We start from the raw sequence: 25,204 nt of genomic DNA on the forward strand, positions 1-25,204 counted from the left end.
TAGTCCTTCGTGTAAGTTGCTTCCACTGGGTGGTCTGTGAAAACAACGAGAAGAATGACTAACAGGTTTATGTTACCACAAAGCCTAGGACAGCACAGGACATTTAGTAAATCTATAGAAAGGTATGCTGATCAAAACAAAATAAATAAATAACGTAATAACGTAAGAGAGAGAGAGAGAGAGAGAGAGAGAGAGAGAGAGAGAGAGAGAGAGAGAGGAACACACAGAGAGAGGCAGAGAGACAGAGAGACAGAGACGGACAGACAGTGGGGTAAAGGAGTAGGAGAGAAGGGAGAGAGACAGAGAGAGACAGAGACAGGCAAAGAGGGAGTGGGAGAGAGTCAAACAGATCAACAAACAGACTGGGGGGGGGGAGCGACAGAGAGGAAGAGAGAGGAGAGGGGCAGAGAGGCAGAAAGAGGAGGAGGGAGAGAGCTCTGAGAGTTCAATTTTCTTAAGTTCTAATGATCTGGTCCTGAAACCCAGTTGCTTTCTGAGCTGCTGAGATTGTTAGACAAAACTAAAACCTAAAAGCTGATTTTCAGCCACTGAGATCCCCAAAATCATAAGTCTCATGCTTTTCCCAGAGAGCCCTGATTCCTCAAAGGAACAATATAATCAGGGAAACCGATTGATCTACTCCTTAACTGGACATAGAGCGATCAGAGCTGTGGAGACTGGCTCAGCAGTCTGGCTCCTCAGTCCTTCCTGTGTTTCTCCCCAGAGTGCCACAACTCTGAAGCTGGCCAGGCTGGGAATGTTCATTCCTCAGGTGGCCGCAGGCAGCTGATTCTCTCTGGCTGCTTCTAAACCACCGGAAGGTCCCTCCTCTCTTGCTCCCCAAACACAAAGCCCTCACACCAACCTGCCTGGCTCTCCCACGGTGCAGATTAACACACTCATTGGCCTACAGCGTGCCGGGGGCGGGGCTTGGGTGGTCCTCAAAAGGCATTAGCAGCGTGAGAGGAGAGCCCTAGAGGCTGATGCTGTCCTTTCACTCTCTCAGACCTTCTTCAGGAGCCTCTGCTTTCAGACTCCTGGCTCAGCTTGGGACAGAGCCCCAGGAGCAGGATACCTGTGGTCGTGGATTTTAAGCTCAGTAATGGGAAAACTTGAAAATGCTTCCTGGATCCACGATCCTCTCATGAAGTACTTGAACAGCACAGAGGAGTACTTGGCCCACCTGTGTGGACCCAAACGCAGTGACCTATCCCTTCCGGTGTCTGTGGCCTATGCGCTGATCTTCGTGGTGGGGGTGATGGGAAATCTTCTGGTGTGCCTGGTGATTGTCCGACATCAGACTTTGAAAACACCCACCAACTACTATCTCTTCAGCTTGGCCGTCTCAGACCTGCTGGTCCTGCTCTTGGGGATGCCTCTGGAGGTCTATGAGATGTGGCACAATTACCCCTTCCTATTTGGACCAGTGGGATGCTACTTCAAGACAGCCCTCTTCGAGACTGTGTGCTTTGCCTCCATTCTCAGTGTCACCACGGTTAGCATAGAGCGCTATGTGGCCATCGTCCACCCGTTCCGAGCCAAGCTGGAGAGCACGCGGCGACGGGCCCTCAGGATCCTCAGCCTAGTCTGGAGCTTCTCTGTGGTCTTTTCTTTGCCCAACACCAGCATCCATGGCATCAAGTTCCAGCACTTTCCCAACGGGTCCTCCGTGCCTGGCTCTGCCACTTGCACAGTCACCAAGCCCATGTGGGTGTATAACTTCATCATCCAAGCGACCTCCTTCCTCTTCTACATCCTCCCGATGACCCTCATCAGCATCCTCTACTATCTCATGGGGCTCAGGGTGAGTATCGAGGGGCTGGCTTGGGGCAGCATCCCACCTTTCTTGCCCATTTTGAATTCAAAGAAACACTTAGCGTGGGAGAAAGACAGAATCAGGGAGAGGCACCGAGGATAATGTTAAGTGGGAAATTAAGAAGCAAGGGTTTTAATGTATGTAAAATAGTTGCATATGAAAATTCCACACATGTACTCAAGATTTATCTCACAAGTAAAATCAGCTTGGTCTCCTTTTGAACAGGTGGGAATTGCCACCCATTAAACATAGTAAAACCACAACTCTATTATTTTCTTTACCTGGAAAATCTTCTGGTGTGCCTGTTTCTTATTCTTTCCATGCTTGTCCACCTGTGTTTCTAAGAAGGTACGAGACAGCTTCCTAAGGGTATCAATATAGATACCACTTGTGGGAGAATCTGACTCCAGGGGCTTGAGGAGAAACCTCACTTTGAATGTGTACATGTGATCCAGGTTTAGAGGATCACATTCTGGGGGGAACCTTCTACACCCTGCTGCCTCTTTGCTGCCCCTGCTCCACTTTTACTGCCTGCATTCAAGATTTTCTCTGTACCAACCTGTTTTGAGAATATCATGAACTCTTCCCACTTTACGATCTGGGACAGATATATACAGCAGTGAAGGCAAATATTTCCTTGTGGCTGCATTGAGCTTTGATTGAAATAGCAAGTTAAATCGTGTGTGTGTGTGTGTGTGTGTGTGTGTGTGTGTGTGGTGTGTGTAGAGAGAGAGACATATATGATATGTATGATTGATATATATATATATGAAACCAGATTTTTAGCAGGTAGGGATTGAAGGATGGAAAAGTAAACAGAATTCGTAAGTTAGAGCAGTATTGGTGTGATTAAGAGACATGTGAATTCCTGGGGAAATCACTCTGTTTCCCTTGTACCTTATAATTAGAGGCTCCTTCTCTAAGATTGTGGTGATAAATCTTTTTTTTTTTTTTCATTTTTCTCTGCTCCTAAATTACTTGAGAGAATCTGGATTTGTTTGTTTGTTTGTTTGTTTGTTTTTGAGAAATGTAGGCTTGACTCTGTATACTTCTGGCTGTATGCTGTACCCAAATTCATAGGTGTGAGTCCTCACAATGGCAGTTTTGGATTCACTTAAGGAATTGGTTCATGCAGTAAACTGTTACAGGCTTATTTAGCCTCTCGGGTCCTCGGCTGACGTACGCCTTTAGGCAAGCCACACACAATTCTCCTGGAATTACTTTCCCATTTAGAGAATGAAAAGGTCACATCACATCATTCCTAAGGCTTCTTCCTGCTCGAACAGTCTGTGGTTCTTTTTTTAAAAAGGCAAAGAGACTATGAAGGAAATAGACACGAGCTATAAATGAGAGAAAGAAGCACACACATCCCATCACAGCCTTTGGCATGGTGGTTCAGGATGCAGAGTCCCACTCCAGTCCATCTCTGAGAAAGGCAGCTATCAACAAAGAAGATCTTTCTTATTTACTGGTCCTAAAATGAGTGTCCAGGCCCAAGTAGGAAGGGCATTATGTGAGCATCATAGACATGTAGGAACAGGAATGAATCTGGCCAAGTAGAGAGCAGTGGCATGTTCCCTAAGACCTGTGTCACTTTATCCAGCTCAGTCTCACAATTCCAGAATGTCCTATGTATCCAACTCAGAGTAAAATTTGACTTCCATACATTTCAAGATATCACTTATCCCATAAGACCCTGTTACCTCCATGGCCCAACTGTAGCAATATATTGTTGTTCAATGCTAAACAATCATTTGTCTTGTATACGTTTGGGGAAAATGCCTAAGTTTAACAGCAAGCATAGATTCATCTAAGCTCTTTCTTTAAGTTTCATTTTGTTCCACTCACACAATCCACAATGTCTGTGTTCCAAGGTGGTGGCAGCTCAGATAATAGCCATCCTGCTTTGTGTGAGTAATGCAAATTGATGCCAGCCTGTTTCAGAAGAGATGAAGTAGGTGTGAGTGGACCAGAGGGTTACTTAGAAAAGAAATGTCTGACTTGTCATTCTGAAAATTTAAACAGTCTTACACCAGCCGTCTGGTAAAGCAAGTCCCTTCAGTGCCACGGGCATCACAACCTTTGGACCCCTTTCCCTGGAAGGTTCCTGCCACCCACCACCAAGCTTCCTTTGCCTCTTTGCCTCTAATCCACCCTGTCAGTCAGGCTTCAAGCATCCTTCCCTAGGGCAGCTCTTCTAGAAACCCTAGCTGTCCTGCCTCTGGTGTAGATGTCATGGCTTCTAGTACTTTCCTTCACTACAATTTATAATTCTGTGGAGATCCTTTAGTTCATTAATTTCTTCCAAACCAGACTAAGCACAGTCAGGAGATGCGTCTCAATTACCTCCCTCATTACTGGACTTCGGCTTCCCTACATTTAAGATAAAAGACTTGAAAACATGGCCTCAAAGGACCTTCAAATGTTCTCTATTTAAAGAGACTCAAACCCTAATGATATTTGACTTATTGGGTCTGCTGAGAAGTATAGAGGTATGGTTGAGTCTGGTTGCCACTACCTTTGGAAGGCAGCCAGAGGAAGACATAGGACAAAAGAAGCCCGTGTGTGTGCAAAGCTGAATACTCACTGATGCCCCCCTCATTCCAGGATGTACATTTTCACAGAAGTACTTTTCAAGCTTAGAACACCATGGAGATGGAAAGTGAATGGCCCAAGAGTAGCTCTCCATCCAAGAGGAAATATTGGCAAAGTCTAGCTTAATTCATGTCTCTCACACATGAATTTTGTGTTGATGAGGGCATATGTGTGAACTGCATGAAAATCAACAGTGACAGACAGGCTATGAACAAGCAAGTAGTTGATGGATGGATAAATGGATGGATTATGGATAGGCAGACAGATGGACAGGATGTGTAGAGACAGATGCACAGAGAAACATGTGGTGAATTGAAGGAAGGAAGGAAGGAAGGAAGGAAGGAAGGAAGGAAGGAAGGAAAAGAGGAAAGGAAGAAAGGAAGAAAGGAAGAAAGGAAGGAAGGATCCAGAGATCCAGGCTCAATTCCCAGCACCCACATGGCAGATTCTAACTCTCTGTAACTGGAGTTCCAGAAGAACTGATTGTAGCAGGAGGTACTAGAAAAGAATTGGGTCTGGCTGACTCCTGCCATGTTACCACACTACTGGTGGCACGGGTTGGTTGTCTCAAAGGTGCTGGGTGGGCCAAGACGTTGGCATGGCTGCTGCTTTTGCCCGCCTCCATGGCTCTTGGTCTGGCCCTATGCCAACCAACCCTGCTGCCTCCACAGCGCTAGGCTAGCCCCATGCAATAACTGCCATCCTCGAGATTAGATGTCACAATACTCATTAACCATTAACCTAGTAAATCATAACTCTAGATGCTTAAAGTTAACCAATGGATTTACATATATATCTCAATAAAACCTCAATACACAAAATGTTCACACAATTTAAAAAGTTACCCCAATTTTCCTAACCTTTAGATTTCATATCTACCTATTTACTTGAAACCACGATGGTCTACGTCTGCACTCCCCTTGCGTTTCTCCCCACCATTCCCTCTCTGCCACTCTTAGCTCTGCCTTACTTTTCCCTGTCCAATCACAGGCCTTCCTCGGCAAATAGTTTGGACAGTTAAATTTCTGCCACAACCTATGCCCTCTTTTGGCTTGCACAGGCACCAGGCACTCAACACATGTAAGCAAAGCACCCATACACACTTTTTTTTTTTTTTTTTTTAATTAGGAAGGAAAAAAGCCTCAAGGCTCAGTCTGATCTGAACAATTCTTCCATTGAGGTTCCCTTTTCCTGGTGACTCTAGGTTTGTGCCCAGTTAACAGCTGAAGTGAAGGCTAACATCTGTCAAGTAAACACAGCTGAGTTAGAACAAGGAGATTCTCTCAGAAGAGGCTCAGGAATCCTCATATGGGGAATACAAGTAGTTGTCCTCGGGTATTTTAATTCATACCATGTCTTTTGAGAAGATGTGAAATGATAATAAGTATCAGAAGAGCAATGATAATCTACCATGCACTGAGTACACGGGCCCTGAACTGGTGTGCCCATCATATTAGGAGCACTTAGCGCCCTCACCACCATACCTTATTTCTGTATCACTGCAGGATTCCCCCAGTTCTTTCCAGGTTCCAGATGTATCTAAAGGTCAAATCTCAAATCCTTTTTAACCCCTCACTTTCTCAAAATGAACTTAATGTAGAGGTCACCACTAAGTCCAAGAGACAGGAAGACACGTTAACCATACAGGTGGATGCCTGGGGTCCAGGTGTTCCTGAGCTCTGCCTGATTTTAAGGAACTTGTGTATTTTAGAGACCTAAGATATAGATTTGTGGAGCTGTCAAGGAGACCTTTAGTGGACCATTCTCCAAGTTTTCTCCAACTGTAAAGACTTTCTCTAAAGTGTCTCCTTGGGATAACTTGAAGCCCAAAGAAGTCATTGCTCCTCAAAGAAGTCTGTCCAGCATCACACACAGTCACACCTATCACACATACCTGGAATCTCAGCACGACTGGCGGCACATGAAGGGGTGCCTAGACCTGAAGTCCACAAGGTAGACATAGCTCTCAGAGAAGGTTCATCCAGGAAAAGATACAAAGTTGTCAAACACACGGCTTCTTTTTTGGTTCTTTGTTCTCTTTCTAGGGAGCTTAAAGACTGCACACAGCAGTGCTGGGGGTACTTTTCCCAGCATGCCACACAAGCAACCGCTGTAGTTCCTACTTCAGATGTAGTGAAGAGTGGGTCTCTTTCATTCCCAGGAGTATAGAGTATGGTGCTCCCGTAGCCTCAGTTACCTGACTATGGAACTGGGGGTTGGGGCACTCTGATCTCCTAGGTTATTTGTTGACAGGACCAGGAGTGAGTTGGAGCTATTTCAGCTTAATCTTCCCTATCATCTAGATTGGGTTTGGAATCACCTAGTAGACACACCTCTGGGCATGTTTATTTGGACATTTCCAGAGAGGAAGGCCCACCTTGAATGACGGTAGCACCATATCATGGACTGGGGTTTCAGAATGAATAAAAAAGGGAAAGAAAGAAGTGAGTTTAGCACAGCATCAGTCTCCTTCTGCTTCCTGGCTGGGATGCAATGTGCCCATCTGTTTCATGCCCCTGCCTCTGTGTCTGCCTCTCCCTCTTCTTAATAGACTCTCCTAAAACTGTGTGTCAAATGAACCCTTCCTCCCCTAAGTTACTTCTTGCTCAGTACTTTTGTCATAGCAACAAGAAAAGTAACTAACAATCCCACCAAACTACCAAGTAAGTGTGGGAAAGGAGTAAACAGTCTAAGAGAGAGGCAGGTGACATTGGTAAGCGAGCAATGGGGGAAATGCCAGAGAATTAAACAACACTGGACTCACTTAACGGTGTGTGATGATCACAGGTTATCAGAGTTCCTTTCATCTGGTTCAACATCACCACAGGCAAAAAAAAAAAAAAGTAGATCTAAGGGAGAAAGATCCACCACCAAAAAGATAGCAGGGCTCTCTGTGCTTGTGGACTTAGGAGGAAGAAGACAATGGGTTAGAGCTACTGCATCTTCAGGAGTAGGTGAGCCTTAAACAGGCTAGTAGAGATGGCATATACTGTCATGTTCCCATTCCAAACTTACATTGCTACAAGGATTACCCTATACCTCAATTAAGATAAATAGCTGTCGTTTAAATTCTGAAGGATGCGCATGTCTTATCAGGAGAATCAGAAAAAATACCATGTCCTGGATTATGCTGGTCAGTACAGTGTCAGAGAATTTGCTGAGAAGGGGCTGGGGGTGTATTATTCAAAGAAATGTGATTCCCCTTTCAACTGAGATGAGTGTGGGAGATGCAAATGTGGAAATTGGGGAAGATCCACATAGCTCATAACCACACTCCAGACGCTATGAGGTGCAGTGCTTTGAATGAGAATGTCTCCATAGGCTTATATATTTGCATGCCTAGTCACCAGCTGATGGGCTGTTTGGAAGGATTAGAGGGTGTGGCCTTTGTGGTTTCAAATACCCACATCAGGCTTGGTGTCTCTTTCCCTCTGCCTACTGCCTATGAGTCAGGATGTAAAGCTTTCAGCTTCTGCTCTAGCACAATGCCTTCTGGCTCTCTACCATGCTTCACCATGATGATCCTGGACGATCCTCTGGAACTGTAAGCGAGCTCCCAATTAAATGCCCTCTTTTTTAAGAGTTGCCTTAGTCATGGTGTCTCTCCACAGCAGTAGAACAGTGACTAAGACACACAGCAAGGATCATAACACTCATGAGATCATAATATTTTGTTTTCTGGAACCTCCTATCACATGGCACAGGGTCTTGACTCTAATGATGTATCTAACAAAAGGGAAAGGAATGAGTAAGTGAATGGAAGGGCCTAACTACCACATTGTTGCTGTTGTTAAAGATTCACCGTGTGTGTGTGTGTGTGTGTGTGTGTGTGTGTGCGCGCGCGCACAGGTGTAATATTTCCTAACATATTACAGAAATTAGAACTACATGGAATTGCTCACTAAAAACTTAGTTTTAGTTTTACTGTACCCTGCCCATAACCCTGTCCACAGAACTTAGATTGAATTCTGCCTCCAGTGAAGTGTTTAAATTTTTCAAAACATTTCTTTAAGTGCTGTTTATATACCTCCAAAGTTTCTGGTGGGGAAAGCAGTCTTTACTTCCTAACCATTTTTCCACTTCTCTTTCAGCTAAAGAGAGATGAATCCCTTGAGGCAGACAAAGTGACTGTGAATATTCACAGACCTTCCAGAAAATCAGTCACCAAGATGCTGTGTAAGCTGCTTCCTTTGTTTAATGCTTGTTCCCTTTTGTTTATGAGAGTGGAGGTTTTGTCTTTGGCACTGACGTAGTGGTGGTGGCTAAGATGTTCTCGGTGTCCAGGAGCTTCTATGACTTGCCTGTTTTATTTCATCTTTGGTTTTGGTCATTCGAAACCTTTTGCTAGGTTACAGATGCTGAGGTGCCTTCCAAATCCTATGAAATAAATCGTGTTTGCACGCTGAGCCTGAGCCCCACTCTTTCTGTAAAATGAGGTAGGGATGGTTTCTGAACTTATACGTGGTCCAGCATTCTTCAAACGTGAGGAACAGGTCATGGTGGGTCCTGCACTCACAAATAAATGCACATGCACGTGCACGCAAATACACACACACACACACACACACACACACACACACACACACAATGTTTTATAACTCGCTTCAGGAGATTGTAAACTCCCAATGGCCATGCAGACTCTGTGGATGTTTTTATTCCAGATTAAGAACAATTAGTTATGAGTTCTCTTGAGTAAACCATTCCACCTAGGACATTGTATCAAAACATCATCTTGTTTAAAAACAAAACAGTAAAAATAGCTTTTTTATTAGAAGTCCACACCCTTGTAAAAGACAAACTATTTTAAGGACTCCAGGTGCTGAGTATCGTCTCTCACAAGGATGCTAGAAAGATAAATGGACCCCTGGGCTGGGGAGATAGATCAGTGGTTAAAGCCCTTGCCATGCAAGCTTGAGGAGTGGGGGGTTTCATCCCCAGATCCCATGTAAATGCTAGTGGGAGTGATCACTCTTATAATCCCCCTCTTGGGAAGCAGAAACAGGTTTACAGAGTAAGCTGGCTCTGGAGACAGGCCATATCAGTGAGCTCTGGGTTTAACTGAGGGACCCTGCCTGAGTAAGTAAGGTGGATGAGTAACTGAGGACAATTCTTGACTCAACCTTAGGCCTGTGCACACACAGACACGTGCCCACCCACCCACATTCAAAATGCATGCACACGCGTGCGCACACCTCCATACACACGATACAAAGGGACACATGAAAATGAAAGCCAAGCAAAACAGCACCAATCCTCCAGGAGAGACACTGGTGAGGTATGTGAAACTTACCATACTTTCCAAATCACAACCTACCTTTAGAAAAAGAGACATCCCCAGGCTCGTGTGCCTGTGGCTCATGGAAACCGGGCCCTCAGTGGACAAAACCCAGAAATTTCCCAAGTTGATCTTTTGACTCTAATCATTTTCTTTGAGGTTTTTCAGCCCCAGATGGGTCTTGTCAGGAGACAGGGAATCGTCATTATTTCTCTTCTTCTCCCTTTGATCATGATCTTCTCAGTGTTTGCTGGTGTTAGCATCTCAGTAGCAAGCCTGGGATGCAGCCCCTTGGTAGAGCATGTGCCCTGCATGTACAAGGCCCTTGGTTCAATTCCTAGCATGCCATATTCAGTAAAATAGATCTGGGCTCTGCAAAGCTAGCCTGGGCAACCTAACAGGACACGGTCTCAAAAAGTTAAAAGAGGAATGGGCTGTAGCTCAGTGGCGGGGTACTTGCCTGATATATGGGTGGAGTTCAAGCTCAATTCCCAGTACTATATTTTTTAAAAAAGCAAAAAAGTAAAAATGACAAAATGTAAACCATTTGCCTTCATTGTGATCAGGAATGATGACCAGAAGTAGGCAGTTGGAAGTCATTTTATTGAGAGATAAATTCAAATGAATATGCCAGTTATTTTTGTAAGCACATTGCACAGGCAGACACCTTGCCTTCAAAGTTAACTCCAAAAGGAAACAAAGACACCAGTTTTCATGAAAACCTGGAATGTACACATGGGCAGAGCTGCAAAATGAAGACCATGCACCCATCTCTCAACCTCAGAAAGTGTCAGCTCATGGCTGCTTTCCCTTCATCCTCAGGCTCGATCCTCCTCCTCCAGCCCTGTTAGATCACTCAGATACAAACTCCAAGTAGCCTGTCACAGGAAAGGATTTGACAACTTCTTAAAGGGGGAAAAACGCTTGCTTATCTTTGTGGAGCTTCAGTGTCCCAAGGGGAAACAATTGGCACACCCATCCCTGCCCTGGGGCTGAAAATGAGAAGTTGGGAAGAATTCTGTATACTTCTGACTCAAGATGACAGGGTCTTCCTTCCAGAATCAACACTGTGATTATAGTTGTTCTGACTCTGTGTCTTACCCAGCCCAGGGCAGAATCAAAAGGATCAAAGAAACTCCTGATGAGTTCTAGTTTTGTGTTAACAGCTTTGCACTGCTGTGACAAAGTGAAGGGACGAAGTCTGGGGACGTGGATGAGTTGGCAAAGTGCTTGCTGAACAAACTTCTGTTTGATCTTCAGCATCTGTATAATAAGAAGTTGAGCACATTGGGTGATGTATGCTTGTAATCCAGCATCCCAAGGCTGAATAGATGGACACAGGCGGATTCCTGGGGTTTGCTGGCCAGCAGTCTAGCTGAATTGGTGAAGTCAAGGTAAAAGCGAGAGACTGTCTCTAAACAAAATGGGAAGGCCTCCTGAAGAATAATCCTTAAAGCTGACCTCTGTGCCCCACACCCCAACACAGACACACAAGACACACACAAAACCATACACAACACACAAGACATTCTGAATATACAAGACACCACACACACACACACACACACACACACACGACATATATACAAAGAAAAAGATTTATCTAGGCTCATAGCTTCATCTTTGTGCCAACTGGAAGAAGAGGGAGAGAGGCAAAAAGAAAAGAGGGAAGGGGCACAAAGAGTTCTCAACAAAGAGGACATTAAGTTGTAATGGGGCGTGTTGGAGAACATGGAAGGAGTTGGAGAGGGAAAAGAAAGAGTTAAAAAATGATCGTATTTTATTATGTGCATTTATGAAAATTTCAAAAACAGAAGAATTTTAAGTAAAAATAGAACTATACATTTTAAAAGAAAACTCAGGCAATTGTATAGAAAAATTGGTGCTAGATCCATATAACTAAGTCTTATGTTCAAATATTCTTTAACTCTGGGGTCACCTTTGCCTATAGCAATCATCACTTAGACAAGGTGGCAGAGGAAACCTGCTAAAGAGGAGGAAGGGTGGGTGAGCATCCTGTTCTTCTCTGGCCTACTCCATCATTCCCTCTCCAACTTCCTTTCCCAGTCGTCTTGGTCCTTGTGTTTGCTATCTGCTGGACCCCCTTCCATGTGGACCGACTCTTCTTCAGCTTTGTGGAGGTGGACAAATGGACTGAGTCTCTGGCTGCTGTGTTCAACCTCATCCACGTGGTATCAGGTAAAGGCCTGGTGGGTTTGGTGACTATAAAAACCATTAAAATTGAGTTCAAGTCCAAGCTATTGAATTTCAAATCCAGGGGGTTTTCTTCCAAAATCGAGACGCTATGGTTGTTAGCTTCAGGGCACTTCCACCAGCTTCTATTATCACTGGTTTACTCTGTGGGCTCTGGTTTCTCAGGAACATAACCAGAGAGCAAAAGTTAGATACATGCATGCAACTTAGGAACGTCACATCTTAGGACAAAAGGAAGGAGAGAGGGGAAGGGATGGAAAGGAAAGAAAGCTCATACAGCAGACTGTCCTGTAGAGCGCAGCCATTTCTGCCTCTGAGCATTTGTACCCAAGTACACTTTCTCTTTCTTCATCAACTGTCTCCTCTCCATGTCAGGGTCCAGCTGTGTCAGTCACCTCCACTGAGTCCCTTATGACCACAGCAGTCTCCGCTATGACCGAATGTCTGCTGTAGACAGGCAGTTGGTATCACAATGCTTCCAGTAGGTATCATTGTGTAGCCCTAGCTTTGCCAAGGATCCTGCCTCTGTCTGATCCTTCCAATTTAATGGTTTTTATAGACTCATGCCTTTGGGCAAACCATTTCCTCTGTGTGTGTCTTTGGTGTCAAACACTGATGATCAGTTAGGAGTCCCCTGTTGTAATTATCACATGTAGAGTTGGCGTTTTCCTTAAAGTAACCTCTAGACATTTTAACTCTTTGAATACAAGTCACCCATCTTTGAATACAACTGGGGTGCTTGGAGGAAACAAAAAGTCTAAATCTCTCATCCTTCAATGTGCTTTGTAGTTCCCAGAATGTCCTGGTAAGCATTTGAGCAGTGTCTGAATGAACAGACATGTTTCCTCATCCCAGTGACCATAGACACACAAAAGGGATTCCATAGGAGCTTAGTTTGTTGAACTAGTGAATCACTAGGGTTACTAACAGGAATGTGAGCAAATTACAGGCAGCTGTAACACTGAAAAATATATACATAGTTCAGCAATGGTTAGCTGTCTATAAATCCTGGGAAGGGACGCAGCCTCATGACCCTCTCCCCAAACAACTGTTAACTGTCCATAAATCTTTGAGGAAAGGCAGGCACACCCTTCCCCTGTAATGCAGTTAATGGGAACACGCTTGTGTAGTCTCCAATGGGTAATCGCAGCTGACAGTTCTAGACAGCTAAGGCAGTGACTGACTCAGCCTGGAGGATGGTGTTTCTCAGCGCTCAGCTTCAGCCAGAACACCTAACCTCCATGTTCCAGAAGAATGAACTGAAGAGCCAGTGTTTATCTAAGGGCCCAGAACAGAAGAGGGTCACGATCCTAGCCTCCCTTAAGCTTCAGTGGTATCTTAGAGAAAGAAAACAGGAGATGATAGTAAATGCGTGTACAGGAACTGGAGAGACAGCTCCATAGAGTGCTCTTGCAGAAGACCCAAATATATGTCCCAGCCCCTGTATCAGGGTTCTCTTATGCCTGTAACTCCAGTGCCAGAGGATCAGATGCCTTCTTTTAGCCTCTGTGGGAACCGGGGCTCGTGAGAGCATACTTGCATGCACACACACACTCACACACAAAGACACACACACAGAGAAACAGACACAAACACACAGACACTTACATAATTAAAAAAATCTCTAAAGAAAAGAGTGCTATTATAACAAGCGGAGAAAAGGCAATATGCAAGCCGTCTGGAGGACAAAACAAGTGGTAAAATATAATTACTCAGTGGAAGCGCTATCGGGAAGCCTGAGTGGGTAGGGAAGGGGCGTGGCTCCAGAGCAGTTGGGGATTCCCCTCTCCCAGAGGTTTTCAGCAAAATGAAGAATTTCACCAGGGACAGTGTGTTGACTCACTTACCCATCCTCACCAGAGCTACTGTTCCAAATTATAGTTTTAACTAAAAACCCAGTGAAGAAATAAGCCTTTCTCCTCTGATACTTGACCCTCTCTCATCAGTGCCCTTACCTGGCACCATGAAAAACCATGACTCTTTCATCGCTCTGTGTTTGAGTCCTGAGTGTACAGGCAGATCTCCCGGCAGCATTTTAAATTCTCAGTGAGTGTCTTGTACACCCCATTCCTTCCAAGAGAGGTGATCCCAGAATTCCCGGGCCTTTGCTAAATATTTACATTTTTCCTACCTTCTTCCATCCCTCATTTGCAGGTGTCTTCTTCTATCTGAGCTCCGCGGTCAACCCCATTATCTATAACCTCCTGTCTCGGCGCTTTCGGGCGGCCTTTCGGAATGTTGTCTCTCCTTCCTGCAAATGGTGCCATTCTCAGCATCGCCCACAGGGACCCCCAGTCCAGAAGATCATTTTCTTGACAGAATGTCACCTTGTGGAGCTGACAGAGGATGCAGGCCCCCAGTTCCCTTGTCAGTCATCCATCCATAACACCCACCTTACCACTGCACCCTGTGCTGGAGAGGTACCATGAAAGGAACGGTCAGAAGGCCACTTCAGAAGGCCTGGATTCTGTGATTGACATCCTTTTATGTGCCAGCACTTCAAGGAGGGACACACTGTCACCTCTGCCTCTTTGTGTGCCATTAGACAGGTAGCAAGGCTCTTAAATTCCATCTACTTGTCACTTTTTTTTTTTTTTAATGCTTAAACTCAGACTTCATTCTGGGTCACACTACAGACCTTACACTCCATCTTTCTGTATTATGAGTTTTTATAACTGTGATTGTAATGTGTCATGGGAGTCGCACTTAAAGATGCTCTCATGATGGGTGGCGTTAGCCTAGTAAAGGCATTATAAAGTAGCTAAACAGCACAACATAATTATCCCAACCTCCAAACCCAGGATGCAGGAGAAACTACTGAGAGGTACTCTGGCGGGCTGGCTCAGAACTGCTCACAAAAGCCTAACCCTCCAATAGTTAGGACTTTTGCAAATTTGTTGTCAAATGAGTGATGGCCTGAAATCAGTCCTAGTAGAAATATTTATGCTACAGAAATTAACAAGCGCTCTAAATCAGGGCTAAATAATTTTTTATCCCCTGGAGAGCTGGCCCATGAGCAGGTTGAGAGCTATTAATGAGCTGGCGCTGAGCCAGCTTGCCGCGATGCATGTGACTTGCTTTTAGAACAAATGCTGGTAAATGCTATAATTATGGACTACTTAGAGTTGTGGTTAACTCTGAAAAAAAAGTCCCATGGACTAGATTTAAAAAACAAAAACCCTAGGGTTTCTACACAAAATTAGTCAAAATACTGCTAATTAAGCCAATGGAAGCAGCATCAGCCTTTTATAATTAACCTGGAGTGGAAGGATTATTTTTGGATGCCATCCATTAACATTAATGCAGAAAACAACAATGGACCGGGTGTTATTTCCCCTCACACGTCTGTATTTGCAGAGCCCACAGGATGTGTTGTCAAAACAGATGATTTTTCTATATTCATCTCCACTTGGCTGCAGATTTATTTTCTTCCTAAAATGTGTAGAAACGTGGTGTAGGACTGGAGGGACGGACGACACAGTGAACCAAAGGCACTCGCCACCCAGCCTGAGGATCTGAATTCCATACCTGATACCTGGAACTCACATGGTGGAAAGAGTGAGAATTGACTTCCCCAAGTTGTCCTTTGACCTCCAAGCATGCACCATGGCATATGCTCTCCCATGCCCCAACACTCACCACAATAAGTAAGTTAATATAAATATTAAAGAAATACATTATAAATGCATAGTGTGGAAGCCAACAACTATACTATCTTCCAGAAGCCTAGGAAATTAAAAATCACAGACAGAACAGCCTTTCAGGCCTCTCCTTTCCTTTCCCACCCCCAATGGATGCCTGAATGTCCCATGGTCTCTGCTTCTGAAGCTCCACCTGTGCCACTATGGGAGCAACTTTCGAAGCAATGTCAGTGTTTAAAAGTTTTGACTAATTTACGTATGGTATATATATTGTAGAATATCCCTAAATTATGTACCTGGATTTCACTGCCGGTGAAATACATTCATTGTGCAAAACAGACAATTAACTTAGAGAGTTAGAAAGTTGGACAAGTCTGGCAAAGAAAGCCAAAGTCCAGGACTAAGAGAAGCAAAGCTGAAGAGACAAGCTGTGTCTCAATGGGCAAAGACATTTGTGCATAGGCCTGCTGATGCGAGTTGCTTGGTTGAGGAAGAAATCCAACACCTGAAGTTGTTCTCTGACCTCTATATAGTCACCATGGCTTGTGTAGCAATACCCCTTCACACATAATAACAATAAAATGATTGCTTTAAAGAAAAGCAATTTACACTTTCAAACACATCCAGTGTCTGCTATGAAACCACATGGACGCCTAGATAAATTCTGTGGGTAAATAGGCATTTTGAAGATAGATCTTAAAAGACTCCGTAGAATGCACTTATTTGTATATTTGTACATTTGCCTCTTATCAACACTTTCTGCTTTGTTTTATAAATGCTGAAAAATCCAGATCCTGACTTTGCCCACCAATTCCTCAGTAACAAAATGGAATAAAGGTTGTCCTGTGTACTTCCTGTGTTCTCTTCCCTGATTCTCCCATCTTACTGAGAAGTAAAGTATTACCATCTGCCCGTCCCCCTTCCAGTTGACAGCAAAGAGCTTAACCTTCCTTACTTCTGGGAAAATTATACAAGCAATCTCCAAGTCTATGAGGCTACCAGAATCCTGTAATCTCACTCAGAAACCCACAGGGGCTGGGGAGGTTCCCAGGCAGGGATAGGCTGAGGTCTGAGGCTTCCCCATCTGACCTTGCCACCTGCAGCATCCTCTTTCTTACACTCCTATAAATAATGGTGAGTACCTACTAAGGACCTATGTGTGCGTCTATAAACACACTCTCCAGCAGTTTGTCCAGATTCCAGAAGGGTGATTGTCATTCCTCCTAAAAGGCCTATGAACCCCAGAAACTGCTGGATGTCACTAAGGAGGGTGGTCAAGGACAGCCCCACCCTATACACCTCAGTTACAAGTGCCTGTCTCTACACTTCCCCCAGGACCCTTCACTCACCCCTCCCCTCCACTTCCCACCTCCTCCTCACTTCCCCACCTCCTCCCTACTCCTTCACCTCCTCCTCACTCCTCCACCTCCTCCTCACTCCTCCACCTCCTCCCTACTCCTTCACCTCCTCCTCACTCCTCCACCTCCTCCTCACTCCTCCACCTCCTCCTCACTCCTCCACCTCCTCCCCACTCCTTCACCTCCTCCCCACTCTTCCACCTCCTCCCCACTCCTCCACCTCCCCCCACTCCTCCACCTCCTCCCCACTCCTCTACCTCCTCCCCACTCCTCCACCTCCTCCTCACTTCCCACCTCCTCCCCACTCCTCCACCTCCTCCCCACTTCCCACCTCTTCCTCCATACTCCTCTACCTCCTCCCCACTCCTCCACCTCTTCCCCACTCCTCCACTTCCTCCCCACTCCTCCACCTCCTCCCCACTCCTCCACCTCCTCCCCACTCCTCCACCTCCTCCCCACTCCTCCACCTCCTCCCCACTCCTCTACCTTCTCCCCACTCCTCCACCTCCTCCCCACTTCACACTTCTTCCTCCATACTCCTCTACCTCCTCCCCACTCCTCCACCTCCTTCTCACTCCTCCACCTTCTCTTCACTTTCCACCTTCTCCCTACTCCTCCACCTCCTCCCAACTCCTCCACCTACTCCTTCCTTCCTGGGAATTTATTCCCTTCCTTCTGATGCTTATTCTGATTCTTATTCCTTCTGATCCCTTCATTCTGATAGGAATGAGGAGCCAATGGCCCTGCCCCAGACATTGCCTGTGAAGCCTTCCTCTTTCTTCTGAAACTTGTAAGAGGGGACCTCCACTCTGCCTCAGGGGCCTTTCCTCTCCTCAGCTGCCACACTATGCTGATGTCTGTCTGTCTGCCTGCCTGTCTGTTTGTCTGTCTGTCTATAGTGTTAACAACTCTTTTAATAAAGCTCTTACCCAAAAGGATACTCCCCTTCAATCCCAAACCTGAAAACTTCTAGAACCAACCTGTCAGAAAGTGCTGTGGCCACCAGGGGAACCCACTTCTCTTGGTAAACAAGTAACCAGGAGCATGGAAATCCACTTTCCAGGAGTCTGTGGCCCCATCAAGCTTGGCACATGTGCCATCGCCTTGTGAAGACTGATTTTGGAAAACACTAGCTTTTCCCCAATTCTCAGAGTACTGCTTGATTCTCTCAAGAGCCTGAGTTTTGAGTAATAACCCAGTAGCTTTGTGACCATTAGGCATATCCTGTAGCACATACAGAATATGTATATTAGCTTCTAGCCAAAGGACAGGCTGACAGAGCTGTTAGAGACACCGCAATGTTCCCTGCTTCGCTTTAACCACTGACTTCATGTCTCCACTGATGTATTAGTAAAGTGCCTTGATTTATGACTTCCCTTGTTCTGTTACTATAGAAACTTCATCAAACTGTCACCATGTTTGAACATGAAAATTGGGGTGACCTGAATCTGTGCTCCTGGGCCACAGTTACTACTCATATTTAACCCCTAGAATAAGCTCTTATCCCCTTTTGGGTGACAATTGTGTTTTCTGCATTGACAGCCAGAAGGATGAGATGAATCAGGCCTGGGGCTTTCATTCACAGTGTCAGAGCCAGAAGTCCAGAATTTCCTGACCTCTGAGCTCTGTCTGTGTCCTGGGCCAGGGTCGCTCACATTTGGCTCCTCCGTAAACCCGCTCTCCTCCCCTGTTAGGTGAGGGCTGTGATTTTGTGCTCACACTCGTGTGCAGTTAAAGAAACAACGAATACCGAAAGGCGGAGAAAGAAGCATGCCCACGTGAAGGCATGGAATACAGGCGGCCATGGGCCCCAGCGCCATCTTTGGGGATTATGCAGGAGGTTTATGTATAAATAGAGGACAGGAGGCATGCATAAATAAGTAGTCCTGTCAACGGTGAGTCCATCAGCATCTGAGCTCCAAATTCCCCAAATTCCCCAAATTCTCTGATTGTGGTAGTCAGAACTGGGTGTAATCTTTTCCTAGAAGAAGAGCTCCTACTCTGGCTGCACCAGGCTGCATCATCTTCCTGCTTCTAGCATGAGATTCCTGGAGAAGTTCCCATTTCTTGGAGTCTATTGTTTCAATCGTCTGCTAGCCCAAAGCAGGAGTAGGGGTGTCGCTTTGAATAGCCTCACCCTTGCCAGTATGGTTACCTCCTCCGGGAAGTACTTAGAAACACTGTAATAGCATCTATAGAAAACAAAAACAAAACTCTAAATATAAAAATAAATAAATAAACAGGAATGTATTACTCAGGAAAATAGGTTTTCAAGGCACTTTGCTGTGTTGCCGGGGGGTTTTTAGGGAATGTTCTGGTTGTACAGCAGCTTCCTCCAGGACCGAGTCCAGGGGCTCATGGGATTCAGGAAGTAAACCGGCTTCACATGTCTCAAAAGCTGAAACTCGGGTTTTAAGAGGCTCCACACCAGCATTGTAAACATAGTAAACCTCTGTGGGGGAGGGGGACCAGCATGATGGGTGTAGTAGAGACAAGCGTCCCAGGCCTGCCCTGCTGCCTATAAGCTACTCTTCCAGGGGTCTCAGCCATGTAGGAGTGGGGTGTGGAGGAGCACCTGCCTTTGAGTTGCTCAAGCTTCTGTAGTAACCCCTCACCCATATTCTCATAGTAACCTCAGTAAACTCATTAGCTTACCAAAACAGATGCTGGCGTAAGCCTTATCTTGGTCTGTTGTGGATCCCCTAGGGTTGGGGGAGAAGATACAGGTTCACACCACCCCAGGAAAATCTCACACAGCAGTACCTCTTTTGGGGGAGTACTCAATCCTTGGGAGCATATTCAAATACACAGTGTAAACAAGCAATAGTGGCACAAAACCACAGCCCTCGTATCAAAAGGGAGAAGAGTTTACTCTGGGGCCAAATGTGAGTGACCATGGCCCAGGAGCAGATTTAGCCCTCCTCCACCCAATTCCATGTTCTAACATGGAAACAGTTTAATGAAGTTTTTACAGTAACAGAAGAAGGGAAGTCATACATCAATGTACTTTTCAAGCACATTAGTGGAGACATGAAGTCCATAGCTAAGCAAAGCCGGAAGGCTCTACTGGCCCCTTGGGTCCATCACATGACAACTTTAGCTTTCTGACTGGTGGGAAAAAAAGGTCCACTAAGTTGATATGTTAGGAAAAGTATCAACTCAGAACCCCCAAGACCACGTTCTTAGCACAAAGGAGATTACTTTTGCAGAGGGCCAGAGGGCCAGGAATAAGAGACAAAGATAAGAGGCAGAGGACAGAGAAAGAGGGAGAAGGGGAAGGGAACAAGAGAGAGGGAGGAGGGGTATTTGTCCCCTGGGGATAAAGGACTGCCTCTGGATAGAGAGGAGACAGACAGACGGACGGACAGACAGACAGACATAGGAAAGTGGCAGTTCATACAAGGAAAAAGAGGAACCCTGTATTGGGGTGAGGTGTTTAATTTTAATTGGGCATGTTAATTAGGTGAGCCAAATGAGGCTTTTGATTGCTGGACTTCAGTATGTTGATAGCTGGACCTTTGCAGTCAGCCTTGGGAGGAGGAAGAGGCCAGATAAGGGAACAGACCTTGATGGCTAGCTTTAGGAATACAATCTACTGCTTTTTGACAAGGCAGAGGGAATAGGAAAGAAGAGCAAAGTTTGCCAGAGCCATGTTTGCCATGCTCACGCTAGCCAGACTCCCTTCATAATGCATTTCCGAAAGGTCTCACCTGATCCTAACAAGGATGTTAAATGAGATGTAGACATGACTAAAGGTGTGACTAAATCTGAATTGGGTTCTGGACCTGCAACATTCCAACCTCCCCCAAATTTTTTGAAATTCTAATCAGTTACTGGACCTGAGGGAAGGTTCACCTGGGTGTGCAATTCCTTTCTAGAAACTTTTGTTCACAGCAACATCCTAGGAAGTTTGTCAGGCTTTTAAAAAATCATTATTCATTCACAATTCAGATAAACAAACTCTGTAAGATTCCATCGCCCACTGCTGGGGCTCATGAATAATGAAGGCACAGACATGTGTTACAGATTGCTTCTCTGGCACATGAAAGATTAATCAATATTATGACAGGGCAGTCAACAAAATGAGGAGCCTAGGCTGCTCAGAATGGCTAAGCATATTAATTGTGTTTGAGGGCCTTCAGCCTCTGCCATCTGGAAAACTGTCTGTGATTCGTGTCTCAGAGTTAGATGGTGGGGGTAAGGACAAAGATCATGTGATCATTCCTGCCTGGATATCAAGATCAGAGATGAAGGAGGAGTGAGTTTGTGAGTATGTGTGTATGTGTGTACGTGCATGTTTCCGAGTGTGTGCGCTCACATGCAGCATGCACATGTGTGCATCACAAGTCGCTTGTGGGTGAATTCGTTAATCCCCCCCATGTTACTTTTTGAGGCAGTATCTCTCACTAAACATGAACCTCATTGATTGTTTAAACAACAACTCTTTAACTTGTTCATAGGTCAGAAATGTTGATTTGGGCTTCCTCTAATGATCATGCTAAAACTTTTTGACATATTAGCTGATTTAGCCTCCTAATGACTGTAAGAGATGGATACAAGTTTGGCCCCCTCCCCTAGGAGAAAACACTCTGAATCAGAGAGGTTTCGTGATTTTCCTCAGGGTCAACAGCCAGGACTGTTGAACAAGGGATGAGAACAAGGGAAGACTGTGAAAGGTGTCAGTTCTGAGGCTCAAGGGGAGGAGGGAACACTGAGGCAGGATGTCTTTTTGGGTAACAAGTTTATTAGAAGAGTTACAGATACCATGGACAGTCAGCAACACACCTGAGGAAAGTTCAGACCCTAACACTATAGACAGAGAGACTGCATACTTGGAACTCCAGTAAGAGTTCAGGCCCAAGAGGCAGAGTGGAGGTCCTTTCTTATGGGGCTCATACCACACTGTTGCTTAGTCTATAACACAGGTCTGCAGCTGTCCTTGATTCCGAGGCAGCAGAGACAGTGCTGTAATTCTGAGGAGAGAGGGGTGCAGAGGAAGATGTGGGGATGAACACGTCTAGCTAAGGAGGATCCATTATAACCAGACATTGTCTCTTGCCCTAGAGTCTGGTGGCCTGGGTGTGTAAAACTTCTTGGGGTAATGTGAGTGGCCCTTGCCATTATCCTGGAATCTGGGTACCTGAGGACTGAGGGCATGAGATTTATAAACAGGCTCTGGGTAGAGACTTGTATTCCATTCACAGTAGCTTTAAGAAAGAGCTGCTGCAAGTGGCTGTGGCCTGACTAGCCTGCAGCTAACAGATTGGAGCCTAACAAATTGGGAGCCGAGACCTCCAGATTTTAGCTACAAATTTGTCCTGCCCACCTAAAGTACAAAGTGGCAAGTGGCTGATACTGAATATGAGAATGAGTGGCAGGTGGATACCAGGGCTGGCTCCTCCCAAAGCTCATTGCCTTTGAGTAAAGGAAGACTACCTGCAGCCTGGTAATTAGGGGATAGAACCCACTCACATTAGCATAATTCTTTTCATTAATGAGAATCTCATTAGTAAGTTTCCTTTCTAATTTGAGTAGCTTCAAAATCTGTTTGTATTCCCTGTACACATGCTAATTTTTGATAGCAAAAAGATACAGCCTTAAAGCAAGCCTAGGTAATAGTTAGATGGTTTGCAATGAAATTCAAAGACACCCAGTTGAAAGAAAGTCTCGGAATTTATTTTCAGTGTAGCCCATGCAATTCTTACCTACTGGAGCAATAAGTACACGATTGTATAAAAGAAAAAAAATGCAATGATCTGTGGTTGTGATAAGGAGAGAAGGAGCTCAAGCCCACGTGTGTCCCAGACAGAGATTTATAGGCAGTATTGGGGTGAGGGAAGGGATGGGAAAATGCTAAGCATAGTGGTGTTTTAGAGTAGAGACACCCGATTAGACAGAGGCTGAAGGAAAGGAGTTTGAACGCTGTCAAGTGCAGAATGGAATCTTTAAGCACCTCAGCAGGATTCTGTGCTGTAACTAGGCTTAGCATGTGAAAGGTAAGGTCAAGGAGGTGACTCGCTAATGCAAACACACAAGGCACTGGAGTAAAGTTTGGTGCAGGAGCTACAGATTGTCTGTGGCCAGTCCAGGAGTTGAGGAGGGCACACCTGGGACCCACGACAGAGAACACTGCCAAGATTCAAAGTGCTGGGTCCTGGAATATGACACTGACAAAGTCGTAGATTCTCTAATGTTCTCCACTCTACCATACTTTATTTCTTCTAGAATTTTTCCATTTCTATCTTTCCTCTTATTATAAATCTCAGGATTTCTACCAGGTAAAGATCCTTAGAGAAGCACAACAGACATGATGGACAGGTAAAGAGATGAGTCACAGAAGGGTGGATGGGTGGATGGATAGATGGTAGACAAACAGATAGATAGACAGTTGATATACATGTGGATAGGTGATAAGTGATAGAGATGATAAATAAGACAGATTCCTGAAAGAATTAGTATATTAAAGAGAGATAGATGATGGATGGATGAATTGATGATAGATGATTGATTAGGTAGATGACATATCAATGATATATTAGATTAATAGATGGTTGTAATATGATTAATAGATGAGACACAGATGATGGATGACTAGAAAGGTAAATGATAGATAGATAGATAGATAGATAGATAGATCGATAGATAGATAGATAGATAGATAGCAGACCAATAGACACAAATTTATGAAGTGTCTCATATGACTATGGAGGCTAAAAAGTCTCAAGATATGTAATCTATAAGTTGAAAACCCAGGAAGTTAAATACAAATTCTAATCTGACTCTGAAGGCTGGAGAATCAGTAACACACATACTGGAGGCTTAAATTTTTTTTGGCATGAGTTCTAGTCTAAGTTCTTTTCAGAATTAATCTTAATTCTAATTCTTCAGTTTATAATGAGTTAAATCCCATTTCCTTAGAGTCGTCCATCACCCCTGCCTCTTAAAATTCACAAAGACCCTGAGCCTGGAGGGTAGAAGTGTGATAGAGACATCCCATTTAGGACTGTGTCTCTCCCTTTTTCTATTCCTCTCCCAGACATACTGTTCTAGACAAACCAGCTGCAGGACTTGCCAGTCGATCCCTGCCATCCTTGATCCGGCCGAGTCCTACAGAGACTGCAGTCTTGGGACATCTTCAGTGTCATACAAGAGACCCTGAGGTAGGCCAGCATGTCCTAATATGCTGTAGATGATACAGAAATTGTGAAATGATAATAAAGTGTTTTGTTATTTTGGGATATGTGTGTGTTTAGTGTATGCACACACATGTGTGCGTGGGGTGGCTCATAGCTACACATACATGCACATAGGTTGATGGAGAATATAAGCTGTCCTGCTCTACAATCCCCAGCTTGTCCCTTTGAGACAGGGATTCTCAATGAACCTGGAGCTAGGCTAGTGATGATCCTCCTATCTCAGCTCCATTTCCCACAATGCCAAGGTTATACATGGTTATGTGCCACCTGTATTTTTCTATATGTGCTGAGGACTCAGATTCAGATCCTCCAAGTACTGTGACCTACTGAGCCACCTCTTCAGTAAATTCCTAAAGAGTTTACGGCCACTAAGTGTTGGTGTAATTCATTAACGTAACATGGCTAATGTAAAGATGTCATAATCCTGAAGTAGTTTGAGGACAACTCAAGCATTAGCATAATTCAAACATTAATACCTTCATCACCTAGAAACTTCCACACCATCTTGAGACTCTCTTATTGAATTCAGTTTAACATAATTGGACCATCGGTATTGACTGAACTCAAAATGTCATCCAGCCTGAACCAGTCTGTCTGTACTTTATACTGAGATGACAACAGTTTCCAGCATTTTAACTCTCCAAGCTTTTCAGTCAGAAGAAAACAAGGAAATGAAGTCTGGACCCCCATGCTTCTTATTGTATTTGTTTAAGTCCTGGAAGAGCAGTCATGTGCAAAGTAAAAGAAAGAGCTCGTCCAGTAGGCTCTGATTTACTCTTCTCCAAGGCACTTGAAGAGAAACTAAAGACTCCCTAGAGACTGAAAAAAAAAAAAATGCTTTACTACCCCCAAGTGGACACACAAGTTATATTCTTCCAGAAATGAAATGTTAAAGTGGCAACATCATTCAAACAAAGCAGATGCAATAGGCTACACTGATGGTATATCAGACTGGAGATCTTGGAGCTGGAAAGACCTGAAGACTCTGGACTAATGTCAAGAAATCTGTTCCACAGCACGTCTTTTCAGCCCAGAGAGCCAGATGCTGTTCACCCAGTTGCCTCTGGGTTGTCCTTGGAAGTCTTGTCATTTAACGCTGTCTACGAACA

General features: G+C 44.7%; 1 protein-coding gene and 1 long non-coding RNA gene across 2 annotated transcripts in view; one reads left to right on the forward strand and one right to left on the reverse strand.

The window, feature by feature from the left end:
- Positions 1–25,204, reverse strand: part of LOC143442535 (uncharacterized) — a 100,715-nt gene that overhangs the window by 30,861 nt on the left and 44,650 nt on the right. The window lies entirely within an intron of this gene.
- Nmur2 (neuromedin U receptor 2) lies at positions 994–16,370 on the forward strand. The gene is made up of 4 exons (XM_034507391.2): positions 994–1,804; positions 8,503–8,587; positions 11,754–11,885; positions 14,055–16,370. The coding sequence occupies exons 1-4, from the start codon at positions 1,103–1,105 to the stop codon at positions 14,327–14,329; spliced, it is 1,194 nt and encodes a 397-aa protein (XP_034363282.1). The 5' UTR covers positions 994–1,102; the 3' UTR covers positions 14,330–16,370.

This window comes from Arvicanthis niloticus, chromosome 6 (assembly GCF_011762505.2).
Source record: "Arvicanthis niloticus isolate mArvNil1 chromosome 6, mArvNil1.pat.X, whole genome shotgun sequence".
Taxonomy (NCBI): Eukaryota; Metazoa; Chordata; class Mammalia; order Rodentia; family Muridae; genus Arvicanthis; species Arvicanthis niloticus.

Excerpts from the sequence above, each read along its gene's own strand:
- Nmur2 (XM_034507391.2), top strand. The coding sequence starts at position 1,103 with ATGGGAAAACTTGAAAATGCTTCCTGGATCCACGATCCTCTCATGAAG. Across the intron at positions 8,588-11,753 it reads ATCAGTCACCAAGATGCTGT|TCGTCTTGGTCCTTGTGTTT; the intron begins GTAAGCTGCTTC and ends TTCCTTTCCCAG. Across the intron at positions 11,886-14,054 it reads CCTCATCCACGTGGTATCAG|GTGTCTTCTTCTATCTGAGC; the intron begins GTAAAGGCCTGG and ends CCTCATTTGCAG.